Source organism: Haliotis cracherodii, unplaced genomic scaffold, assembly GCF_022045235.1.
Source record: "Haliotis cracherodii isolate W230 unplaced genomic scaffold, xgHalCrac1.p SCAF_3, whole genome shotgun sequence".
NCBI classification, from domain to species: domain Eukaryota; kingdom Metazoa; phylum Mollusca; class Gastropoda; order Lepetellida; family Haliotidae; genus Haliotis; species Haliotis cracherodii.
The window spans coordinates 29,714,017-29,740,343 of record NW_027266286.1 but is presented as its reverse complement, the minus strand read 5'-3'; the positions used below and the strand labels follow the sequence as shown (position 1 = coordinate 29,740,343).

The window sequence follows — 26,327 nt, the reverse complement described above, 5'->3', positions numbered from 1 at the left end:
ATAATGTCATGTACTACTTCATGACAATGCCTCTTCTCACACCTCTCGACTCGCAAAGGCTGCTATGCGACAATGTGGGTTCGAAGAGCTTCCTCATCCTCCATATTCACCAGACCTGGCACAAAGTGATTTCCACCCGTTTCCTAAACTGAACGAACACCGTCGAAATCGCTATGACTAAAACGATGACCTCAAAACTGCCGTGAATGGGTTTTTCAGGGTGGCTTCAGAAAGCTTCTTCCTGACTGGAATTGAAAATCTTGACTAATGATATGAGGAGTGGATTGAAAAACAGGGAGATAATGTTGAAAAATAAAATTAAAAACACTTTCACAATTGTTGGTTTTGTTTGTTAGGCTTTTTGACCAGCCCTACTATATACTTGAAAGTTGGATTTGACCCCAAAATTACAACCGCGATCAAAGCGTTACTTGGCCGAACAGTCGTCGAAACACTGAAAACATAAGGTCCAAACACAATTGTGATACCCGTATCAAATGACCATCGAATAACCATTTCTTTGTTTAAAATGTTAAACCAACATCAAACAATGGGTGTATTTTGCGCATAATACCGGAGGGCACATTTAATATATGAGGTGCGTACCCCCTGCACCCCAAACACCCCACCCCCACAAATTGAAGATATTAACTTTAAAAAATGTACTAGTTGTTGGAGGACCATAATTATCGACACATTGTCACACTGACGTCAAACTAGAACAATGGAGCTCACTACTCCCACCACCTTCTTTGTTTGATGAAACAATAGAATGTTGTCCCGAAATACTGAGGACGAAACTTACATAACTCTATTAGATATGTTACTTAATAATCAATATTACTGCTGTGATGCCCCCCCGCAGAAGTACTGAAACGTGACGGTCTTTGTGCCCTTGCGATCGGTTTGCTAAAAATAGCGATGACGAAAGTCTCACCATATCTGTTACTCGAAGAATGCTGAAGGGATTAAACAAGAAAAATATTATAAAATACAGTGAAAAGGGAAACATTTATTTAGATCACATTATAAAATTATATTATGAAGATTCAGCACTTTGAAACAAAAACCTTGCAATTTACCCAAACGTTTACATTGATCGCATGTTTAAAACTGCCAATTCGTCTAGTACTCAAATGCCGCTGTGCTGTGTATAATAACTATCACATGTATCTAAGTAATATGATTTAAATAATAAATATAGATGTAATGTACAATAGAATGTTGCTCAAGTAGTGTCTACACAAATATTAGTTGTACATGTAATAGTATATGTTAGCTCTACGCTCTGCCGACAACAAACAAAATATAAAAATCACGCCCAAACAGAAAAATACATATTTTTATATTTATTATATTATTTCAATCATTCATTTACCATTTACAATACATTTTTCTCATATGTATCAACGATATGAAAATACGAAAATATAACGAAAAGTACAGCTTTGTGTCATTTTCGTGACGTAGAGCAATATGAACGAATCTGATTGGCTAAACTTCGCGCAGCGAATTTGAAGTTGCTGTGTGTGTTTCGGTAAGTTGAAAGTTTACATCCCATTTAATATCATCATTTTAGCAAATATTTGCAATCTGATCAACGTAGTCTTTTGCATGAGATCGGAAGGAAGGCATCTGCACATAATCGTCTCTCTTGATCACTCTATCAACAACGCGTTTTCGTAAACTAACCAATGTCTTAGGAAGGCCGTGGCGGTGCTGTGTATTTTGCTGTGACTCGGCCAGATGATGTAAACATGACATGCTACTGTTCTAAAAAGTCAGGAGCGGCGTTGTGATCTTAAAGGTAATGAACTTTTGGGTGTTGCAACGCTATGATAGACTGATTGGCAATGCCGATCAATGGTCTACATAATGCATACCAATTTATTGATATTGTTCGTCAATAAGTAGAAAAAAGAGTGAAAATTATGAACATTTTTCGACAGTCTACTCTAATGTCTAAATCCGACAATCAAGTACTTGGATCTATTACACGTGAATCACCTATTTTATGACATAATTACAAAGCTAACAAATCAGTCATAATACCACGTTGACTTCTGTTTGGGTTTTTGAAAGTTAACAAATTCTTGCAGGACAGGATGTTCTAGTAAGGTGTTTCCACAAGTCGCTTGTCCAATATAATCAAAACAGGTTGAACTTGAAATGAGAAAATATATGTGCAGAGGTTTCTTACAGCGTTTGAAACTATTTGCTGGGGATTGTCATTGACAGCTAGATTAAAGTGGGTGACACTGCTTGTACGGGACGTTCAGCTTTCACAATATCTATAATAATTTTCTATAATTGTAATATTATCTCAACTTCTTTGTCAGTTTTGGTGGTAAACATGAGAATTCAGAACTGCAGTATTCCCCAATGTGACTTTTTCAGCTTATATGTCAGTTTTCCTTACTGACCTAATGCAGACACATTGTTACTTAGACATTCTTTAGTTAGACAAATCACAGTGTTAGTACTCATGGTACAGGCATGAAAAGGGTTTGAATTTTAGTGTCCACCTTAAAGGGGCACTGATCTAAAGCAATTCCCAGGGACTGATTGTTACCTTTGTTATTGTTTTTTCCCAGTGAGTACCCGGCTGTATAGCAAAAATCTAGACTAGTTTGCGACCTGTGCTGCACCATTCGTAAGCGCATTAGTCACTTTTATAGGGAGTAATAAGGGCAAATGGTCACATTGATCAACAAAATGAAATACAGTTTTCGAGATAATATGGAAATGTAGGTATCTTTGTGTAATGGTGACGAAGTTTTGATAAGTCACTTGCTTGGTAATTTTGCAGTTTTCGTTTACACTATTTTGACTTGCAACACAATGTAAATATTTCACCTGAGCTTTGCTTTTTTTATAGTGTGTATATAGTTTTACTGTCAAAACGTGTAACATTTTCAAATTTATTAAACGCCTAAGTATTCAGTTATTTTTTTCAAATTGACTGAAAAACATTTCCCTCTGTATTATTATGATAACGAATTCCAAACATTTTGATGTTTAATGTCATCACCAAGAGACTGAAAATATTATGTTGAAAAGTACATTTCTATGTTGTTTGTCTAATCCTACATAATAATCTGCGGTGATGTTTTTAGGCCCTTTTGATCGTCTTAATCAATTTTAGTCAATCTGGACAGATTTTTCAGTCAAAATGACTGAAATATTTACACATTTTATAAATTGCCTGAGAGAACTGAGAGAATCACATTTTGCAAATTGATGGTAATATATACACGCTTACGAAGGAAAGGACTTCTATCACGTATTGAAGAATTTCCCAACCAAGACGTAGAGGAACAAGAACGAATCGGTTCAATGCTACAGCAAATGAAGGAAAACAAAATGCAAATACCATAATTGCAACCTACCAAATTTATGTGTATAATTTTAGGCAGCTTCTTCTTCTTTGGAATGTATCCATGAATATCCACACAAAGGAACAATATCCCACTTGTCTGCAGCTGTACAAAGAAACTTATTCGATGTCACGTGTCACTGTAACAATAAAATATTTTAAAAGATATATTGTTTCGGGATATTATAATCCGTGATCGTTTCTCAACTGATCGCCTAGATTGTTTCAGGTGTTTCACATAGGTGGCAAGTCTCAAGGGTCAGCTGAGAAAGTCTGACATGACAACTATTTTCATAACGTCCACGGTTCCTAAAAAATCCATTGAGTGATAGATAACAATGAGCAATCAATCAATGTATTATCAGTTAACCCTTTGAACAAAGTATGTTGTTTTTACATCGGAACTTCACGCCATGATTTGAGTGTATTCCCTTTGTTTTAGTAAACCTAGACATGTAAACACTCATTTTTGACATATCCACTGTGCAAGATAACACTGATTTATCAATCAACATATTTTCTGTGAATCCTTTGATGACTAAGAACGATCCGTTGATTTACAGAAAAAGTAAATCAACTGAACATTTCATCTCTTGCTGGGCTGCCACATGTATATTACATAACACACATTTCACCTCACTTAAAACTTGGATTTAGATTGAGTAATTACCCCAGACACAATAAATGCCAAATGGGAACCTTTGTCAGGTAATCTAAGTGGTGCTAACACTAATTGTACCTGTAACAAATTCATTAACTGAGCATCAAGTGAATGACAACAAATACACAAGTGTAGGGTTATACCAGAAAACATGGATGACAACAAGGGAGTAGTAATCGTATTATTGACACAATCCGAAATCCGAAAATGCTTTCACTGCATGGATACTTTTTATAACTATAACCATCTGGGGTATATCTAAATGACGACATCCGATGAGCCCCGCCGTTCTTTTTGTCTGTTTGCTTAGGCTGAAGAAATTAATTAACATGCGCCCTTTGTGTAAATCTTTATAGATCACAGTTAACCAATCAGTGTTCCAAAATGCATGAAGCAAATATTGCCTCCAAGTTTATTTAGCTGTCCTTGCAGACAGTAGTAGCCCAGTCTCTTGTCACGCTCAATTGTATTGCGTATCATCCGGGTACTCACGGGGAAAAAACAATAACAAAGGCAACAATTAAGGACTAGTAGAAATTTGCTATTTGTAAGTGTTTTGCTATATGTTATCAGGATTAGTGGATGAAAAGACTTAGCTGTTAACATTATGAGAAACTGTGAAGTAGCTTAGCAGTGTTTTGTTTCAGGCCATTGGAACAGTCAAGATGGCCAGACCACCGCAGGATGTTCCCCATACACTGGGGCTGAGAGTGGCCATGGATATGGCTGAAAATATTCGAAGAACCTTCGAAGAGCAGTTCACTTGGTTAGATGAGATACTAGCAGTGTGCAAACAGTCTTTTGCAAGGTACAGCCTATTATTAGTTACTTTAGAAATGATATATTGATGTGTGGTTCCAATTACATTGCTTTCAGTTAAAACTTAGTATGCTTATGATAGATCATGTTGTTGCATAGAGATTATTACACTTGTATGTGTTTCATATTAAAATGCATGTTGTAAGAAGCCCAAACAGAATCAGGTGGTCAGGCTCTTGACTAGATGCATGTCATCGTGTCCAAATTGCATAGATGGATGCTAATGATGTCAATCACTGGAATGACCAGTCCAGACTGCCATCACATAGCTGGGAAATTGCTGAGTACATTATTAAGATAGCTACATGATACATGGCAAAGATCAATGAAGAAGAAGGCATTTATTTGATTTCACTATAAACCTTTGTTCTATGATCATGATGATGACATAATTTCTGGAGATTCAAACAACCACTTGCAACTTGCAATAGTTGAATCATATTTAGCACAGGAAAGCAAATGGGAAAGTGGGCTTGATGTTGCAAGGATGGTAACAAGACTTTGAGAAAAGGCTAGTGGATGCTCTCTTGGGAAGATGGGTCCAGACATGATTATGAAAAGTCTGTCATCATATAGCTGGAAAATTGCAGAGTGTGGTGTTAAACAAGGAGCGAACAAAACTATCAAGTTTAAGGAAAGAATGAGACATGTAGTTATTTTCTTCGTCTGTAGGTAACACAGGGCAAATATTCTAATCCCTGATTGTGGGTTTCACCTAAGTGGTGAGTGGTGAAGATATGCATCACTTCAGGCTTTGTTTCAACATCAAGCTGAGAGGCTGTGATAAAACTGAAGTATACCTAGTTCAAAGCAGCATAAAGCCCATCTTCCCGAGGCAAGAGTGTCCACTAGCCTATATCAAAGCCTAGTTTCCACATCTTCCCGAGGCAAGAGTGTCCACTAGCCTATATCAAAGCCTAGTTTCCACATCTTCCCGAGGCAAGAGTGTCCACTAGCCTATATCAAAGCCTAGTTTCCACCCTTGCCATTTCAAGCCTGCTTTTCTTGGCTCAATAGTGGCAACATCCCTTGTAAGGGGTTGTACCTTGTGAGGAAAACACGATATCCAATCAGATTGCTGTTCTTATTTCAAATGTCTACCATAGAAGACAACCTGGTCGATCAGATACCAAAAAGGTTTGAGATATCATCCCTGACACAAACAAGATGACAATTATCACAGTAAAGCTCCTTATTACTGACGCATTTTGGTCTTCCAATAAGAGGCGCACAGACTACACAGTACCATTATTAAACACATCATGTTAAAACAGCGCTGCATCTCAGCTACTGCAATTACTGTTCAGTCAAACCCAATGAAGACTGCACTCAAAAAAGGCGAGTTGATTGAAAATAATTGTCTTCCCTTAACTTTTCAAAATTTTTAGCAGAAATCCCAGATGTTGATTTTGTAAAACATTCTCTGATATAGGCTTGTGGACACACTTGCCCCTGCGAGATACCTGAAGCCCGAACTAACTCATTCATTGACTGACTGACAAGCTTCACCCAGTATGTGCAGAAATCAGTTAACAACATATTTTAGGGAAACAAAATAATCTGAGGTAGATGTTTGGTAGTGTGGTCATGGTGGTAAGCAAGGATGAAAATCTTAAAATTACTTTATTAGACTTTCCTTTAGCAAGTTTAGAAACATGAGAAAAGTCAAAGTCAAATGGGGGCAGTCGGGTAGCCTAGTGGTAAAAGCGTTGGCTCGTCATGCCGGAGACCTGGATTCGATTCCCCACATGGGTACCATGTGTGAAGCCTATTTCTGATGTCTCCTGCCATGATATTCCTGGAATAAGGCTGAAAGCAGGGTAAAACCACTCACTCACTCACTCACTCACTCACTCACTCACTCACTCACTCACTCACTCACTCACTCACTCACTCACTCACTCACTCACTCAAAACCCAATGCTATAAGTACATGTGTTGTAATGTGAGAACATGGTTAAAACAACAAGAATGATCTATTTCCACAACTTTCATGCCAATGCTCACAAAACGATTGTAATTGATATGCTGCAGACCTGAAGTTGAACTTTTGCCTAAAACTCCATCGGCAAAAAGACGAAGAAAACCGCGCAAAGTGATTATTGAAGAAGACGAGGATGAGGAAGAGGAGCATAACACAAGGAGAACGATGTATGTTGGCAAATTGTTGGACAGTGGCAATTGGTTAAGATATTATTGATAACTGGCTTAAAAAGCAGTCAGTGATTGATAGAAGATCAATCATGAACATGATGAATAAGGATATTGGAATGTACATTTTGTTTTTGAACAAAATGAGTATCTTTCGTCATGTTTGTCATGTTCATGTGAATAACCAACATTAGCATGAATAGAATTTCAAAAGCTTCCCATGAAATTGAATTTGAAATGTTTGCTTTTTGAACAAAACAAAAACTTCTGTTGGCACAGGGACCATTGAACTAGCATCAGGCCTCGAAATCTCGTCTGTCATCAGACTTTTGAACCTTGTAACTCAGGTTTATAATTCCAGCACATATTTATCAGAAAAAAACCATATAATTTAAAATAATCGTCGCGATTCTCCGATTGTACCGATGTATCGGTAGATAATCCTCACGATACAATATGAGATACATGGAAATTTATATCGATACAAAATTTTATTGAAATCTGTATCCATTTGTTCGCGTATCGATTGATTTTTCTTTTCAAAACGAAATGTCATCATATTTTCTGAATTTGACACATATGAAAACTTGTAAGTGTCTGACACTTGTTTGAATAAACAGAATCAACCTTTTCTAAGTATTATTATTTTACAAAATAATCTACTGATAGTGATTAGTACACATAATCGTGAATGTGATATGTAATTAAAAAGTTTGCTTCTAAATTTACGCATAAAAAGTCTGTATTGCTGTATCGATACACGTATCGTATCTTGAGCCCAAAATCAAGACACGTATTGTACCTTGGGGGTACCTGTATCGTGACACCCCTACAGATCTCATGATTGGTTTCAGATACACACCAAGGAATCAATCGATGAATATCATGAGTATGAAATGGATTAATTGGAACATCATTAATCATGTTAATGTTGGAAGTGATTTTATTTGAGAATAAGATTTCTTACGGATCTTGTGTGCTACTGCTTATTTTGAAATGTTTATGACATAAAAACTGAATAACAGATTTTTAAATGTTTCAGTAAAGCCCGGGATCAAGAAGACATGGATGACTTTGAAGAAACATCTGCGAAACCGACTCGCAAAGGCCGATCAACCAGAGCAACTAGAGCAAGGAAAGCCACAGCAGAGATCAACACAGGGTCACAGAGGTCAACCAGAAGCACAAGGTCAAGGAAGAAAGATATCAGTATGGAGGATTCCCCTGTGTACAGCATGGTGGCAGCCATGAAAGAAAGGAATGGAGGACGACTGCTTGGAGACCTACGACAACTTGACGATTTAGACATTGATAAAACACCTGTTGCACGGCAGGTAGCAATCATCCGTAGTCCATCTCCCAGCACACCGAAGATCCGATCTCCAAGCACTGTCAAAAACACGGTCCGTCGTAAATTCAGTGTGAAGGACAAAGCCAGTGCATATGAGGAAATGTTAGCGAAAAGAACAAGTCAAAGCCCTGCCAGTCCACGGTCACCATTAAGCCCTGTGAAGGGTAGCAGCAGGACGCCAGGGTCAACCAGCACACCTCCCACTCCGAATACTGTTACCCAGGCAACTAGAAGTACTGCTTTGAGACTGGAAAGTGACCGTCGGTCAGAGAGCCGTAGGTCATCTAGACAGTCACTCAAGGTGTTGGCATCCAAAGCTCGACTGTCCACCGCCAGGGGCAGGCCAAGTATGGGCGGGGCTACTGTAGTGACCAATGGGGATAAGGTGACTGAGTCGTTACAGAAAGCTGCTGAAACTGAAGTAGTGGAGGTAGGGATATTTTATATATCAGCTTGGATGTGAACATGTAAAATTCATACCAATGAAACAAATTCAGTCTGTAAAATTAGATAAATCTAGAATCTACAAGCCCCGAAACTTCTCTCAGGATCGATACAGCAATGTTGTATTGTATCGTGATACGAGGCCCATGATACAATACATCGAATTACGACCCCTGTTTCGCGATGCATTTCATTACAAGTTATATTGGTGTAAAAACATGTGAATACTAACAAACTGTTCAACCACCAGCTTATGTGATTGTCTAGCATTTCATGGTTGGACATAAATAGCATAACATTCACAGAGCCCTCTACCTATTCTTTCCTACAACATCCCATCTTTGATCTCTGAAATTTATTAACAAATGTTTCGGGGTTATGATTCACCAGCAAAATCAACTTGGGAAATAAAAATACTGTATCAGGATTTTGAATCGTACAGGACCCCATCGTATCGTTACACCTTTATTTAAGGCTCGTGTCAGATGTAATGGAGGGTTATTGACCCCACTCTTTATTTCACTAATGATATGCTTTTACATTTTTAAATCCAAGTTGAGAGATGTCAGTGTGAAATTCATTGACATGGCCATTGGTCATCTGAAAAACTAGACATGCCAGAGGGACAGGTTTTCACCCCAAATCTACCGATAGTTGTTTTACATACTGCCAGTCTGACATGAGCTGCAGTGCAGACTAGGTACATATGACCAATGGTGTCCATCACTGGTTATTTTTGTGTGAAAAGACCATATCACAACGAGCAATGTTGGTGTGGTTAGCCCCCTGTCAGCTGACTCTTGAAGCCTGAGTTTGACAACCATGACTGACTTAACCCTAATAAATAACCATCATGACCATAGCCACGATAACCTGGTTGTTCGTAGGGACTTATCGAGACCTGCTCAGAGGTTGAAATTCAGGCTAAATGTTCAGCAAATGTCATTCAAATTTCCCCAAATGGAATTAAGTTTCCCAATTTATATTTATATATATCAAATAGCTGATTATATAGCTTTGTGGAAATAGCCTGTACTTCACAGGATGATCAAATAGGAAGAGGTGTTAACATGGTTAATGCTCAGTTATTTATTATTGCATTGAATGCAGTCTCAAAATACAATGTTCAAATAGGCCTACCTCTGAATATTAGAAAATAAGAACTTTAAAAAATCCCAATTTTGAACAATATAACATTATTTTCCCATTTTGTTTGCCAGGGAAACTGTTTATAATCCTGTATAAATCCCTTGTTTAGTTTTCTACACTACGTACAATGATACGTCCCCAGCAGTCAATGGTTTGCCCGTGACATGATGTCACGTTGTTGCTGGATAACAGTGAACACTGCATACCAGGTAGCTTCACTGAGAAACTAGTCAGGGATTTATCTAAGTTTTCTCAGGCCGATATTATGCCCTCAGTCTGCAGAAAATATTGGGAAAAATATACAAATCGTGCAAATTGGAAAATAAGATTACCAGTTCAGGTATTCGAAAGTTTTTAAGCTTGACTTTGTCAATATTGCATTGAATGTAGTGTTTGCCAGGTTAGAATATGCCTAAACATTGCAATGTGTAAGAATATAAGAACTTTACAAAAATGCCCAAATATGGACATGTTGGACAAAACAAACATTTTTTCCCTGTTTACCTATCATGGGCACTTAAGTTAGAATCCTGGTAGTATTGGATATGTTTGGACAAATTTGACAGAACTGAAAAGTAATAGGTTAAATTGTTACAAGCATTGATAATTCACTTATATGTGTGTCGACTCTAAGCAGTTACAATATTCTGTTCATGAACATATGCAATGTTGCGTTGAAGACAGCTCTGTATTCTCCCAGATGGAAACTGCTGATGCAGATGAACAACCTAAGAAGAGTGCTAGAACAAGACTACGACTGAAGAAAAAGACAGACAATGTAAGAAAATTGTTGCTATGAAAAATATCTTTAGATGATAAGTGAAGATACATTTTAGTAGTTTTCAATTGAAATCAACTATCAGCATGTTAGGTGTATCACGTTGTCAGTCAGGGTGACCTTGAAAATGTAGATTTTCATTCCCAATTGAAGTTTATACTTATTAAGCTGGACATGGTTACCTCCCTTGAACATACACGCATTGTTCTTGTTGCCAATTTCCAAAGATTTTTTCTGCTTTGATTTTTTTTTTTGTGATCGCATTTCGTATAAAGTTGGCGAGTGTTCTGAGTTAACCAGTGTTTCTATATTACTGAAGCATTTGAGATTCTAATGACAGGAATTTATACATGATTGAAGATGACCCTACTTTAATATGAGATGCAGTGTGTGCCAAAAGTCTTGTAGTCTACTACATGTACTAGTCCGAACCTGTCATTTGACATCATTGTCAGTAGATCTTTATTGTGTTAATGTATGGGAAACTTACTAGAAAGGTTACTATACTCAGGATTCGGACAAGCAGCTAAGTCATAGACTGTAGAGGGGCGGTCGGGTAGCCTAGTGGTTAAAGCGTTCTCTCGTCATGCTTAAGACCCTGGTTTGATTCCTGACATGGGAGCAATGTGTGAAGCCCATTTGTGGTGTCCCCCGCCATGATATTGCTGGAATATTGCTAAAAACGGCATAAAACCTCACTCACTCACAGACTAAGATGGTAGTTTTTGTTTCAAAATGAAATATCAGGTAAATACATACCATTGCCATAAACAATACATGACATTTTTTAAAAAGAAAATTATGTCACATTTATATGGTATATTATGAGATATATTTGATGATTTGATTTTAATCGATGATTCTCTGCTCTGCCGCTTTATATTATATACAGACTGCTATCTAACAGGAGATACTGACATCTGTTGATATGTATTTTGTAATATTTCTTGTAAACTAGGACTCAAGTGACGCAGGTAAAGAAGTAGAAGCTGTCACAGTCCTACCATCCTCTTCCTCATCATCCTCGGTGGACTCTGATAATGAAAATCGACCTGTCAAGAAGACTTGTCGTGAAACTGATAGAGTCGTGGATACAGAGCCGCGACTTTCATATGACAAACTGTACAAGGAGGACAAGGAACATCCAGATTTCACTTCCGACTCTGACAATGGTGGTAGCAAGAAGAGAACAAAAGCAAGAAAGACTAAGAAGTCTCAGGTAGAAAGCTCGGAGAAGGACACAACTACTGCCTGTAAGGAATCAGAATCGGAAGTTGATGCTCCTGTGAGGCAGAGCACGCGGACTAAGACACGTAAGAATGCTGAAGCTAAGAAGGAACAGTTGCGCCCCGCGTGCAGCGAGTCCGAGTCGGAGTGTGACAGGCCTGTGAGACAGAGCACCAGAACAAAAACAAGAAAAACAAAGGCGACAGTAGTAGCATCTGAAAGTGAGTTTTCTGGGTCTGTGTCATCTGACAAGGAGCATGTTGAGTCCGAGATATCCCAGTCTGAGGAGAAGAAGGAAGATGTGATGGAGGTCAGCGAGGAAGTCCACATGACGGAGGAGGACCATGGTGACCACGACCGGGACTCGGGCATCATGAGTGCTCAGTCTAGCGAGATCAATATCAATATATCCGCCAAACCCATGGAGGCTGAGATAATTGAGGAGGAAGAGGAGGAGAAGCAGCCCACACGGTCGACCCGCACGAAGACACGGAAAGTACAGAAGAGTGAGAGTAGTGATTGTGAAGAAGTATTTGTTGCCCCTGAGTCTCCTGCTCCTAAAACACGGTAAGTACAATGTGTTCATATCTGGTGTACCCCCCATCGTGATATGCTGGAACTTTGCTGAAAGTGGCGTAAAACCAAAACTCACTCATTCATTCCCTCACAAGAAACAGTTGGAATGTTCTTTGTCCAACTCTAATGTGTGTCTAACTTGCCTCAATTTTGTTAGTAATACAAGTATATGCACATGAGCAATTCACACAATTGCTGCTAAGCTGTTTTATGATATTTTTTTTATTGTTCATTTCTAGAACTAAAACACGGAAGCGTCAGGCTGAGGAAGAAGAAAATCGGGTTGCTCCCAAACCGAAGAGATCCTGCACCAACTCCGTCTCTTCACCTGATCAGGTGGGCATAGACAGTGTGGCCACTGTGTTGTTATCTTGGGTAACATGCTTAAACTGAAGTAAGCTGGATTCTAGATGGAATGTTGGCTCAAGACAGGAACTCATTTGAATTCATTGGGCTACTGACTTCCTGTATTATGTTTATGAGTCTATGCTTAAATAATCAATGAAATATCTAAATTAAATATGATCATCTTATCCATTTTGCAGCCAAGTAGACATGCTGCTACAGATTCGGACAGGTGAGTTGCTTGTCTTGTATGTTCATAGGATTTCTCCTTCAGAGACAAATATCTTAAGATTTTCATTTATTTTCCCTGTTTCCTCTAATATTACTTGCACATTATAGGTTGTTCAAATGTTTACGTGGTGTGTGACTCCGATACACGGAAAGCATATGCAATTCTGATTATCTCAGGGGCAGTGGGGTAGCCTAGTGGTTAAAGTGTTTGCTCGTCACGCCGAAGACCCAAGTTTGATTTCCTACATGGGTACAATGTGTGAAGCCCATTTCTGGCGATATTGCTGGAATATTGCTGAAAGTGGCGAAAAACTGTACTCACTCTGATTGTCTCAACCATATCCGATATAGTCAGTTGCTATCTGTGTACATTGTGCATATTTATACACTGGTTCTCTACAACTGTTGCTTGTTAAAGAGGTGAAATAAAGGATTAGGTGGCTATGCTGGCATGTCATCACACTCCGACAGCGTGGATCACTGCTCACAAAATCCATCACTGGATTGTCTGGTCCAGTCTTGATTGTTTACAAGCAGCTGTCATATGGCTGAAATGTGAATACTGAGTATGGCATTCAAACACAAACAAGCAAACAATTATAAGTACGGTAAAGTTTTTGACCGTTAATGTCTGTGTACTGAACATGCTGTTGTGTTCTGTCTCCAGTGTGGCCAGTAGTGAGGAGGACATCACAGACCGCTCTCCATCACCGACGTGCCCCCCAGACAAGGTGAGATTGACAGCCAGCATTATAGTTAGTACCTTCACTGGGTACAGCACACATTGTATGCTACATTTTCTTCAAGTTTGGTTTGTTTGGACATAACTTATGGTCATAAGTTGACTAACCTCTCAGATTTAGTAGTTTAGTACAAAGCTTCAATGGAATGTTATTCATCTTGTTCAGTGTTATCAATTCTGTCCCATAGACACATCAGTGCCTAATAAAAGATATTCTATGATTTGGAAGTTGAAAGAGGCTTTTTTTACTTTTTTTATTCAAATTATATATATTAGATACATTTCAGTATGTTTCCATTATTCCACCATCTGTTCCCTGATTCTGTGTCATACGTTCAAGCTTTGTCAACCATGGTTTCAGGTGATCCGTCCCCATACTTCGTCTTTCCTGAACAGTTTACGTAAGCCCTCATCTGTGGCCATCGGCACTCCTTCAAATCTCATCACCGGCATGACCTCCTTCATCAAGAAAACACAGATTACTCCTAACAAAGCCTCACAACTGGTAAGCATCAGATCAAACTGGTAGTGACAAGTTAGGGTTACTATATATTTGAAAATCATTTTATTACTCTGAACGCTTGTAAAGTTTCTGTTACTACATACAACATAAGATCTGGTGGGATCTCATTCACATGGAACTGGGTGTAGCATGCTTGTGCTGAATCTATGTTGTTGTGTGTTGCTGGTGGGTTTCCAACACGGCTGTATGTTGCTGGTAGGTTTCCAGCACGGCTGTGTGTTGCTGGTGGGTTTCCGACACAGCTGTATGTTGCTGGTGGGGTTCCAACACAGCTGTATGTTGCTGGTGGGGTTCCAACACAGCTGTTTGTTGCTGGTGGGTTTCCAATACAGCTGAATGTTGCTGGTGGGGTTCCAACACAGCTGTATGTTGCTGGTGGGTTTCCAACACAGCTGTATGTTGCTGGTGGGTTTCCAACACGGCTGTATGTTGCTGGTGGGTTTCCAACACAGCTGTATGTTGCTGGTGGGTTTCCAACACGGCTGTATGTAGCTGGTGGGTTTCCAACACAGCTGTATGTTGCCGGTGGGTTTCCAACACGGCTGTATGTAGCTGGTGGGTTTCCAACACAGCTGTATGTTGCCGGTGGGTTTCCAACACAGCTGTATGTTGCTGGTGGGGTTCCAACACGGCTGTATGTTGCTGGTGGGTTTCCAACACGGCTGTATGTTGCTGGTGGGTTTCCAACACGGCTGTATGTTGCTGGTGGGTTTCCAACACTGCTGTATGTTGCTGGTGGGTTTCCAACACGGCTGTATGTTGCTGGTGGGTTTCCAACACGGCTGTATGTTGCTGGTGGGTTTCCAACACGGCTGTATGTTGCTGGTGGGTTTCCAACACGGCTGTATGTTGCTGGTGGGTTTCCAACACGGCTGTATGTTGCTGGTGGGTTTCCAACACAGCTGTATGTTGCTGGTGGGTTTCCAACACGGCTGTATGTTGCTGGTGGGTTTCCAACACGGCTGTATGTTGCTGGTGGGTTTCCAACACAGCTGTATGTTGCTGGTGGGTTTCCAACACAGCTGTATGTTGCTGGTGGGTTTCCAACACAGCTGTATGTTGCTGGTGGGTTTCCAACACAGCTGTATGTTGCTGGTTGGTTTCAAACACAGCTGTATGTTGCTGGTGGGTTTCCAACACTGCTGTATGTTGCTGGTGGGTTTCCAACACAGCTGTATGTTGCTGGTTGGTTTCCAACACAGCTGTATGTTGCTGGTGGGTTTCCAACACAGCTGTATGTTGCTGGTGGGTTTCCAACACAGCTGTATGTTGCTGGTGGATTTCCAACACTGCTGTATGTTGCTGGTGGGTTCCCAACACTGCTGTTTGTTGCTGGTGGGTTCCAACACTGTATGTTTGTGTGTGTGGCAGGCTCTACAGGAGATGAGGAAGAAGGAGCTTGAGGAGAAGCAGAAGAAGGATCGAGAGCGGATACAGAAGCGAGAGGAGAACCTCAAGATCAGGATCGAGGAGCAAAGGAGGTGAGCTGTCTACTTGCTTCAGTGCATATCACAGGCAGACATTTCTTTATATTGACTTACCAGTGTGGCATTGTAGCCATGGAGAAAGGATTGATGGTCACTCTATCGACCTCTGGTTTGTCTGCTCCAGGCCTGCTGATTAGCACAACTCCCTGCTATTCAGGCGTGGAATTTGCAAAAAATAATAATAACAATCTGTTCCTGATAAATGGGGGATAGAATTAATTTGTTCACAACAATAATGAAATCTTTCATTGGGCATGCTGTATGTTCCAAAAGTACTGCGTTACTACTGTTATGGCTGAAGCAAAATTGTTTGGCTGCTCCTGTCAGAGAATGTTTTTTTGTATGTCTTGATGTACTGACTGAAAATAACATTCTGCCTTCAGGCCTTTATAGAATATTAAATGGTTGGTCCCTAACATGTATGTATGTATGTATGTATGTATGTATGTATGTATGTATGTATGTATGTATGTATGTATGTATGTGTGTATGTGTGTGTGTATGTATGTATGTATGTATGTATGTATGTATGTATGTATGTACATGTGTATGTGTGTGTGTGTGTGTGTATGTATGTATGTATGTATGTATGTCTGTCATGCATGTGTGTATGTATGTATGTATGTATGTATGTGTGTATGTATGTATGTGTGTATGTATGTATGTATGTATGTATGTATGTATGTCATGCATGTGTGTATGTATGTATGTCATGCATGTGTGTATGTGTGTATGTATGTATGTCATGCATGTGTGTATGTGTGTGTGTGTGTAGTCATGCATGTGTGTATATGTCATTCATGAGTGTGTATGTTGTGTGTGTGTGTATGTGTATGTCATGCATGTGTTTAAAGTAATGGGTGTGTATGTCTTGGGCATGTATGTGTATGTCATGGGTGTGTGTATGTCATGCATGTTTGTATTTCTGTGTGTGTGTAAGTCATGCATGTGTGTTGGGTGTGTGTACATCATGTGTCTTATATATGTGTGTATGTAGTGTGTATGTCATGTGTGTTGAGTGTTGTATGAGTACATCATGTATGAGTATGTCGTGTGTGTGGGTCATATGTTTGTCAAGTGTGTGTACATCATGGATGTTTGTATGTCATGTGTATTATTTGTGTATGTCGTGTGTGTCATGTATGTCGTGTGTGTGTACATCTTGTATGTGTCTGTCATGTGTGTTATTTGTGTATGTCATGTGTGTTATTTGTGTATGTCATGTGTGTTATTTGTGTATGTCATGTGTTATTTGTGTATGTCATGTGTGTTATTTGTGTATGTCATGTGTGTTATTTGTGTATGTCGTGTGTTATTTGTGTATGTCATGTGTGTATGTCATGTGCGTGTCATGTATGTCATGTATGTCGTGTGTGTGTACATCTTGTGTGTGTGTGTGTGTCATGTCACGGATGTGTGTTGACGTGTGTCACGTTGACGTGTTGCAGGAAGCGTGAGGAGCGTATGAGGAAGGTGCTGGAGTACCGGGAGCAGCGCGAGAAGCAAGAGCGGCAGATTAAGGACACGCTGGCCAAGAAGATGGAGGAGAAGATGCAGGTGTCAGATAAGCTGAAGGAGGAGAAACTAAAGGAGGAGAAGGAGCTGAAGGCAAAGATCAGGTGTGTGGCCGAAGCGTGGCTCATTGACACTTGTACTGCAGTTATATGTTTTATATCACAATGATGATATTGATGATAGATGATAGATGATGTTATTTATCCTGCATCCTATACGTATGTTTTGTTTCAATGAAGGCTGAAGAAGCAGCTTGAAGCTGAGGAGAGGCGGAAACAGGACGAGGAAGAGAAACTGCGCAAGAAGCAGGAACTGGTGAGAGAGAGACAACCCTCTTGTTTTAGAAGTTGTTCTGTGTCTTTATTGCAGCCTTCTCAATGTTTATTAATATGTCTTTCAAGTAATTGAACACTTGTTCTTGTTTCCTTGACTTAATCAACTTATTTTTTAATTCCTCTATGGGTTCTGTCGACTCAAAATAAAATGTTTGTGCGTGTGTGGAGGGGACAATCTGAAAAGCTCTATTAGGTTTACTGTTAATCTTGAAAGTTTTGCGAGCAAATAGTTCTGCGAAAACTGCAAGTGACACACTTGCAATAGTTTCGCCACACAGTTATATTTGTAGATCAACAAAACATGTAAGGAGGCATATTTCTTCTATTTGGTTCTACACATTCTCGATCAGCCAATTGCATGATTAAATCAGTATCCCCGAACATCCTGTTTCCCTAATTACACTTTGTCACTGTGTCAGTAGTCTGATCAGGAAAGTTCACTGATCCGCCACCCGTCAATTACCTTACATGAGGCCCATGAAGATTCCGGGGTAGAATAGGTCTTCAGCAACCCATGCTTGCTGTAAAAGGTGACTGCTTTTCGTAAAAGGCGACTAACGGGATCGGGTGGTCAGGCTCGCTGACTTGCATGTCATCAATCCCAATTGCATGGATCGATGCTCATGATATTAATCACTGGATTGTCTGGTCCATATAGCTGGAATATTGCTGAGTGCGGCATTAAACAACAAACCAAACAAACCTTACATAACACTGAATAGTCCAGACTTACGCCAGCCAGTCTATACTGGTAGCTAAACACGCTACTCCAACCTTCCTTGTCAACTACAGCACATGCGTCTAAACACTGACTGACACTGAGTTACCCTTGGTGCTTCCTACTTATGACAAATAACACGTACAGAAGTAGCTTTGATCTTTCGTAATCTCATCAACAGGTTGCCGCAAACATTTCCAGCTGCAGTTGAGTCTAGTGTTGGACGCTCGCAACAATTTCATGGCACAAAACTTTCCAGATTTACAGTATTTGGACCTTAAACCCCATTTCACGACCCACCTAAAAACACGAATGTCACTCTTGTTTCACGTACAGTAACAATGTCCATGTTGTTTTAAGGAGGAAGAAAATAGGAGGTACCAAGAGTTGATGCAGAGGAAGAAGGAGTATGAGGAGCAAGAGCGTCAAAAGAAGATAGCTGATGAGAGGAAGAGGCACGAAGAGAGACTGGCGGAGGTGGAGCGAGAGAGGGAGCAGGAGCAACTACGGATCCGGCACATGGAGGAGGAGCGAGAGAAAGAACGAGTGAAAGCCAGGGAGGAGAGGTAAAATACTGCCAACATTTGATGTCTACAAACCAAACTCTTACAAATGCAAAGAATTGTAATCATGTCCACAAGACTACTCAATGCATGACTAAATACAAGACAAGCATTGCAACATTAGGTGAAGTAGACCATGTGGGTTAGACTTGGTTGTAAGAAGCAATTTAGTGGATTGGGTGGTCAGGCTCGGTGACTTGTTTGATTGGGTGTCATCGGACCCTGATGGCTTGGATCACAATGTCAAACCTTGGATTGTCTGCTTCAGACTTGTAAGCTGCTGTCTTGTTACTGAAATATTGCTAGGTTAATCTGTGAATGATTTAATATTGTTTTTACATTCAGACAGTTTACCACATTTGGGCAGAACTTATCAAGTCATGTCAGCTTCTTTTGAAAATATTAGTGGATAGTAGACCTCCTATACTGCTGATCAGGTCACTGTTATTTTGTTAAGATTGTTTTTCAATTATTGACTAAATTGTGCAATTTTAATAGCCATATGTTTTTTCTTAAACTGTTATATGTGTCCTGGAATAGATAGCACCAACCAGAAGCATCTCATTACATTATACCTACTTAACTGAATTTCAGGAATGTCTGGAATGTTCAGTCATGTCCCCAGATTCCAGGTTAGAATTGGTCCCCAGCAACCTATGCTAGTTGTAAGAGACGACTAAATGGGTCGGGTAGTCAGACTCCGTGACTTTGTTGATAATGTGTCATCATGTCCTCCTTTTCATAATATCAATCACTGGATTGTTTGGTCCAGACTTGTTTATTTACAGTCTGCAGTCATATCGCTGGACTATTGCTGAGTGGTGTTAAACATCAAACAAACAGTGATTTTGTAATATGTTTGTCATAACATGAAGGTTGTTTGATTGAAGGGAGAAGGCTGCAGCACGTGAGAAAGCTGAGAGGGAGAAAAATGATTTGGACAAGAAAAAGGAGAAAGAACTAGCCTTGAAGAGAGAATTAGACAAACTGAGAGAGATGGTTGGTTTATTTGTTAACTGATAACATGGGACTTGACGAAGGAAATAACCAATGAGTAGGTGTTGTTTATCGTACAATAACACACTGCAGGGAGAATATACCATGAGGGGCGCAGCTTCGAGTTGTTTAATTTCCAGCAGTGTTTTATTGTTAGATAAACAACGACCACAAGTTGTTTATTTCTTATATGAGATATCAATATTATGTACGCTTTATGTAAGCTTTGAAAATAGTTATCATAATTCTAAACTCCCTGAATAGAATCCGACCTAGGAAATGTTGGACAAGTCCATTTTATGAACAGGTTAAGTTTGGGATTTCCTGCATATTCTCACAATCCTCATGTCGATTATCTGTACCCTTTCTCCCAATACTGATTGTCATATCTCTCAATTTTGGAGAGAGATTCATACAGTTTACACATTGGTTTTTTTATTCATACCTCAATGAACCGAAATGATTACACAGCCAATCCTTAAATGAGGCCAGGTTATTGCAAAATTTTGTAAATTTTACTTTTGGGAAAACTGATATAGAGTGAAACATGGATAGCCATGTAACCAGGGATTGAGATATACTTGTTCAGAGGCTGACATTCAGTCTGCAAATGTCCCAGATGAGAATCAAATATCTCCCATTTCATGTTAATATTGTTTGAACTAATGTGATGGTTTGGTAAGAGGGACATATATTTACCAATAAAGAGGAAACAGGAAGAACATTGGATTTAATTTTACAATACAATGTTAAGATGACTCTTAAAAAAGCAGTTTGGAACAATTCCCAAGTTTGAACAAAATAACAATATTTGCCCCATTTGCCTGCCAAGGGCACGTAGCTTAGAATTCTAGGAAAATCCCTGGTATCATATTTTCAGGTGGGAGTATGTCCAAAAACATGAGAGAATTAGTTTTTGTGTCTGACATCAAACTTTTTTAACCGTAAGAGATTCCCAAACCTTGTCATTTCGGTGTGGGCGAGCAAGGATTTCAAGTTAATGTTAACTGCTGAAAAGTACAAGACAAGTTATAGCTTGGAACATGGTCATGTTTGCAGGAGAAGCAGCGTCTTCAGAAGGAGGCAGAACTCCGGGAACATGAACAACGGAAGGAGGAACAGATGCGCCAGATGATCAAGCAACACAACCAGAACCTGGTTTCTCTGCAACAGAACATACAGGGTCTGCAGAAGCCCAACCTCAACTCCACTGTCACACTCAATAAATCAGCAGATAGTTTCACATCGTAAGTTTAGACTACTGTGGTGTGTTTCGGTGTTCTTGCCACTGCAGTGAGTTTCACATCGTAAATCCTTACTCTACTAGGTGGTGTTTTAATGTTCTTGCCTCTGTGGAGAGTTTCACATCGTAAATCCTTACTCTACTAGGTGGTGTTTTAATGTTCTTGCCTCTGTGGAGAGTTTCACATCGTAAATCCTTACTCTACTAGGTGGTGTTTTAATGTTCTTGCCTCTGTGGAGAGTTTCACATCATAAGACTTGACTGAAAGAAAACTGGATTGGTGTGTTATTTGTGTTGGTTTTGAATTATATTGAACTGCAAAAGAAACATCAGCCCAAGTAACATTGCATGAAAAGTTGTCATTTGAATATCTGGATGATTTTTGTCAAAGTTTCTAAAATTTATCATTACCTTGTTCGGAAAAATGAAATTTCATGATAAAAAAACAAAGCAGATGACAAAAAATATGATCCCCAAAACGCATCACGGCAACGGCCATGGTAACCCAATGCACGGGAGTTCCGTGCAAATTAAAATGCACATGCGTTCCCCCATTTCTTACCCTATAAAAATCCACCCAGATCGAATAACATTCATTCGTTATTGAAATGCTACCACATGCCAAGATTGACAAGAAATCAGCGAAAACCAAGCCCTTGGACAATTGTTAGCTGGACAAACCGCCCGGCAAGTAGCCAAGGCATTTCAAGTCCACGTAAGGACCATATACAGGCTCAAGCAACGGTACAGACCACCAACACTACAGATGACTGACCACTTGGTGGAAGACCATGCGTCACCACCTGATTGTGTGACAGCATCTTCAAGACCGCTTTGTAACCGCTGTGGTAACTGCTCGACAGACCATGGGGACACACCAGCGACACATTAATGTCGACAACATGTGTCGACGATTGACGAACAGACACCTCCACTGTCACAGGCCACACCGAGGACCCATTGTGACACCACGTCATCGCCGGGACCGTCTTCAGTGGGCAACTCAGCACCAGCAGTGATGAAGAGTCCTCTTCTCAGACGAGAGCCGGCGATGCCGTGGGGAACGTTATTCGGATGCTTGTGTTGTTGAGAGAGACTCGTGGAGTGGTCCGAGCATCACGGTGTGTGGTGGAATTGGTCTTGCACAGAGGGTTGGCCTTGTGGTCTTCCAGAACATCAGTCCAGGGAGAGGCAATGGTGTCACACCAGCTCGGTACATTGATAAAGTCTTGAGACCACACGCAATACCTCATTTGGCATGTCGCCGCAACCAGGAGTTTCAGCATGATAACGCCCGTGCCCACACTGCGAGAGCAACAAGAGACTTCCTCCTGCAGAATGGCATCAGAACCATGCAGTAGCCTGCCCTCAGTCCCGAATTAAATCCCATTGAGCAACTGTGGGACGAGATTCAAAGACGGCTGAATGACGTCCGACCAAGGCTCAAGTGTGGACTCAAGTGCCTATGACGTTCATCAGCCTCCTCATCAATTCCATGTATCGACGCTGCACAGCAGTTATCAGGGCACATTGCAGACACACGAGATACTGACTTGTGATGCCATTTTCTCAGAGACTAGTGTTGTGTTTCACTTTAGGAACATTTGACACTTAAACTTCAACCTTGATAATCAGTTTGTCAAGTTTCATCTTTTTAGTATGTCTCAAAGCATGTTTACAGTGTTCGGACAAATAAGGTTTCTCATATATCTGTCCATGGTGATGTTTCTTATGCGGTTCAGTATATTTTTTAAAATAACTTGAATTTCCACACTTTACTTAGTTTTGAAAAACGTGCAATGGTTGGGCATATCAGGCGTACTATGTTAACGAAATTTCTTTGTAGCCCTGACGAAAATTTGGAGACATTGATGTGAAGGTTGAAGGTCATCCTCAAGGTCGTAGTCTCAAGACCTCTTTGTTTAAACAAAGCTCTCGTTACAAATATTAGTATAATGAACTAACAAACTTTGCTCACTTTGTGTTTAATACAAGCTGAGATGTTGTCTATTGTCTTCATATAGATGTGGCAAGTGATATAGCCAGCAACTTTACTTGTGTTTGTTACAGGTATGAAATCACCCCCGCCAAGAAGAAGAAAAACAGCAGTTCAGAGAACTACAACATAGAAGACCTCAACTCCGAGGATTCCACGGACGATGAGGACCAGCCCAAAAAGAGATTACCTCTGTGGGCGCAAGGTAGGATCTCAACATACACCAAACTTTGGAGCTTCAGATTCTTACACAGATTGTCATAATGACAAAATTGTAGACTCAAGTCTGAAATATAACTGTATCAGGATTAATTACTTTTCAGTCAAAAGCTATTTTTAATATAAATGGATTTTGCTGATATTTTATTCATATAAAGAATTGCCATTTTGAATAAGATCATGTGCAGTGGGTTTGTTTGTTTAGAAATAACGGCACACTCATGACAATGATTTTCTTATTTAACAGATCGAAATCTGAAAGCTGCTCTGATAAATCAACACTATCACCCCCCAAACACTGAGGGAATCTTTGGTGCCATTGACCCACCCGATCTCAATGTCCTGTTCAAGAAAGTCAAGCCGAGGTTTAACAAGCGTACGAGTTCAGCCATCTGGGACTCGCCATTGTACAAACCTCATGGAGCACCAGTTTCATGATCACATATCATTCAGTTGTCAAGATCCGGGTCTCTTTTATCCTTGTCCCTTCTGGCTGACTCTGTGTTCACTCAGTCCAATGCACGTACCGGTACCTTCACCTTCACTTTCACCTTCACCATCACAGACAGGTGCTTTTTGTCATAACTTGGTTCATGGATCTCCAAACTTAAAAATACTTAAAAGGGATGAGTTTGAGGGGGAAAAAGGATTCCAGTTTAAAGCTGTTTTACTAAGGCCAAGCCTGATAATCACACTATTTAATGAAATCACAAATGTTTTCTAGCCTTGGGGGTATGGAATACATGCCTGCAATAGTTTGTTGAAATAGTATAGCTCCACCATTCTCAAATCAGTGCATATGGGACATTGTTCTCACGTGAACAGTATGAATTTAACATTCCTGTACGACTTCACCAAAATGCCAAAAGCAAAATGGAGATTTTTGGTATTTTATATTTCTCTCATTCAACCGAGCCTATATTCTTAAAAAGAAGTCTGTTATTTTTATTTCAACCAGCAACCAAAGGTTTGGAGAAAAACAACCGTAAACCTACTGATAAAACACATTGGCCTAATAATGTTAGAGTGTCTCTAGGAGTGTCAGGGCCTACATCCCTGCCTGGTAGATGTGAGGGTACAGGACTCCAGTGGGTGACACTCCAGGTACAACCAAGCATGGGACGTGAGCCACAGACCAGAAGAAACAGCTGCATATTTGTGACAAGACAACCTTTTTCTTAACAACTATATGTGTAGTTAATCTCCAGTTGATAGTCTGTACATTTGTAAAGATGTATTAAATTATGCATCGGAATATTATTTTATTGAGAAACAGGATCATTTATACTCATTTACTGTGTAGTTTGTCTTTCTTCGTTTTATGACTTTTGCAACTACTTATGTTTCTTTTCTCAATTCTTGAATCCTCTTCCTCCAGGATTTTCTCTTGCTATATCTTGTAGGTGGAAAAATAACATTGCAATGGAGTATGTGTCTCAATAGTGACTTCATAATATGATGCAGAGCTTCTGTGAATTATTCTATTTTCAATCTTTGTCATATTTACATATATGAATTAGGGTTTGAAAAATGCTGTGGTCCAGATAATCGACATTTGATATTAATGAAAATCAGAATCATTCATCAGGATAGTAGTATATATTAAAAGTTGTTCTCATTGTGTTATCTTTGACAGATTGAAAAGTACAAGAGAATTGAGGAATAATTGTGACGTAAAAGCATGAAAGATCAGTGACACTCTGTAGCAACCTTTCTTGGGGTTATCATGAGACACTGGTACTCCTGCTAACCTGACAATACATTTGCCAAACCCTGGTTCAAATGTCATGATGTGAGTGAGCTGGGTTTAACGCCGCTTTGAACAGTATTCCAGTCTTATCATGGTATGTCAGCCTAATGTGGGAGGAAAGCCCGAAGTGATGCAGGTCTCCTGATTTTTACCACTTCGGTGAAACCCACGAGCAGGGGTATGGTGCTGACAAACCTAGAACCAATAGTGACGCTTGATGCAAGTCTGATGTAATCTTGATACATCGCTCAGTTAAATGCTGAAGCTGAAGAGATACACCAGCATGACAATAGCTTAATAACATCACATCCTCTCAAATGTTTGCTAATACATGTACATATGAGTTAGTTTTAAGTATTTTGTATCATATTGTGGAGCAATGTATTTTGATGCATCATTGAATCTTTCACCACTCTCGTATTTCTTGCAAAGCTGATCACCCTGTGTATATTGCTATCCCATGATGATGTAGATATGTAAATATGTAAATAGTTCATCCATCTCATGCAGGCATCACACATTGCACACAATACACACAGGCCATTCATTCATTCTTCTCTTCATTTATCAGACTGTCATTTTTAAGAAAGCTCAATTTCTTGTTGATTGCTCTGTGCCATAACTCTATTAAATTTTATCAGTCACAACAAATTTAGTAAATCTCATTCATATTTTTATTGTTTGTTTTACAAGATGTATTAATATTGTATTTTTGATTGGTCCATAGAGTGCAAACATAAAATGAAGGCATATTCTGTCTTCTCCAAGCTTAACATAGGTATATATAACAATATCTGACCTTTCGATAGCAATGTATTGGAATTAATGTCATATCCATTGGCTGTATTTATTATAAGGACAAATGTCTACTGATTTCTATAACTGAAGTGTGTATGACTAATATCTAGCTGTGTAGGTATAGATACTGAGAATGTACTACAGTACATCTACTTTGTCGTGATGTATCTGATACACCCTGATACATCTATGATCCATCCCTGAGACTGTGACTAACTTCAGATACTGTGGGCGTCTGTACACAGTGAACTTTCCTTCCATGTTGTGACAGCTGTCGGTTACTTTGTACAAACGCTTTTACACAGTGTAACTTGGTATCTGCATTTTCAGATGA

General features: G+C 39.6%; 1 protein-coding gene across 1 annotated transcript; it reads left to right on the top strand.

The window, feature by feature from the left end:
* The first annotated feature begins 1,519 nt into the window (after nt 1-1,519).
* LOC139474720 (inner centromere protein A-like) lies at nt 1,520-26,327 on the top strand. The gene is made up of 18 exons (XM_071257824.1): nt 1,520-1,537; nt 4,685-4,845; nt 6,891-7,007; nt 8,050-8,788; nt 10,652-10,729; nt 11,688-12,523; nt 12,772-12,868; nt 13,078-13,109; nt 13,776-13,839; nt 14,212-14,355; nt 15,745-15,854; nt 17,309-17,479; nt 17,615-17,690; nt 18,789-18,994; nt 19,882-19,990; nt 21,047-21,234; nt 23,301-23,431; nt 23,693-26,327. Exons 2-18 carry the CDS (start codon nt 4,703-4,705, stop codon nt 23,881-23,883), a joined length of 3,432 nt encoding a protein of 1,143 aa, XP_071113925.1. The 5' UTR covers nt 1,520-1,537; nt 4,685-4,702; the 3' UTR covers nt 23,884-26,327.

Bases quoted from the DNA above. Each gene is read 5' to 3' on its own strand.
- LOC139474720 (XM_071257824.1), top strand. From the start codon at position 4,703: ATGGCCAGACCACCGCAGGATGTTCCCCATACACTGGGGCTGAGAGTG. The intron at 15,855-17,308 runs GTGAGCTGTCTA...GACGTGTTGCAG, and splicing joins AGGATCGAGGAGCAAAGGAG to GAAGCGTGAGGAGCGTATGA. The intron at 18,995-19,881 runs GTAAAATACTGC...GTTTGATTGAAG, and splicing joins GTGAAAGCCAGGGAGGAGAG to GGAGAAGGCTGCAGCACGTG.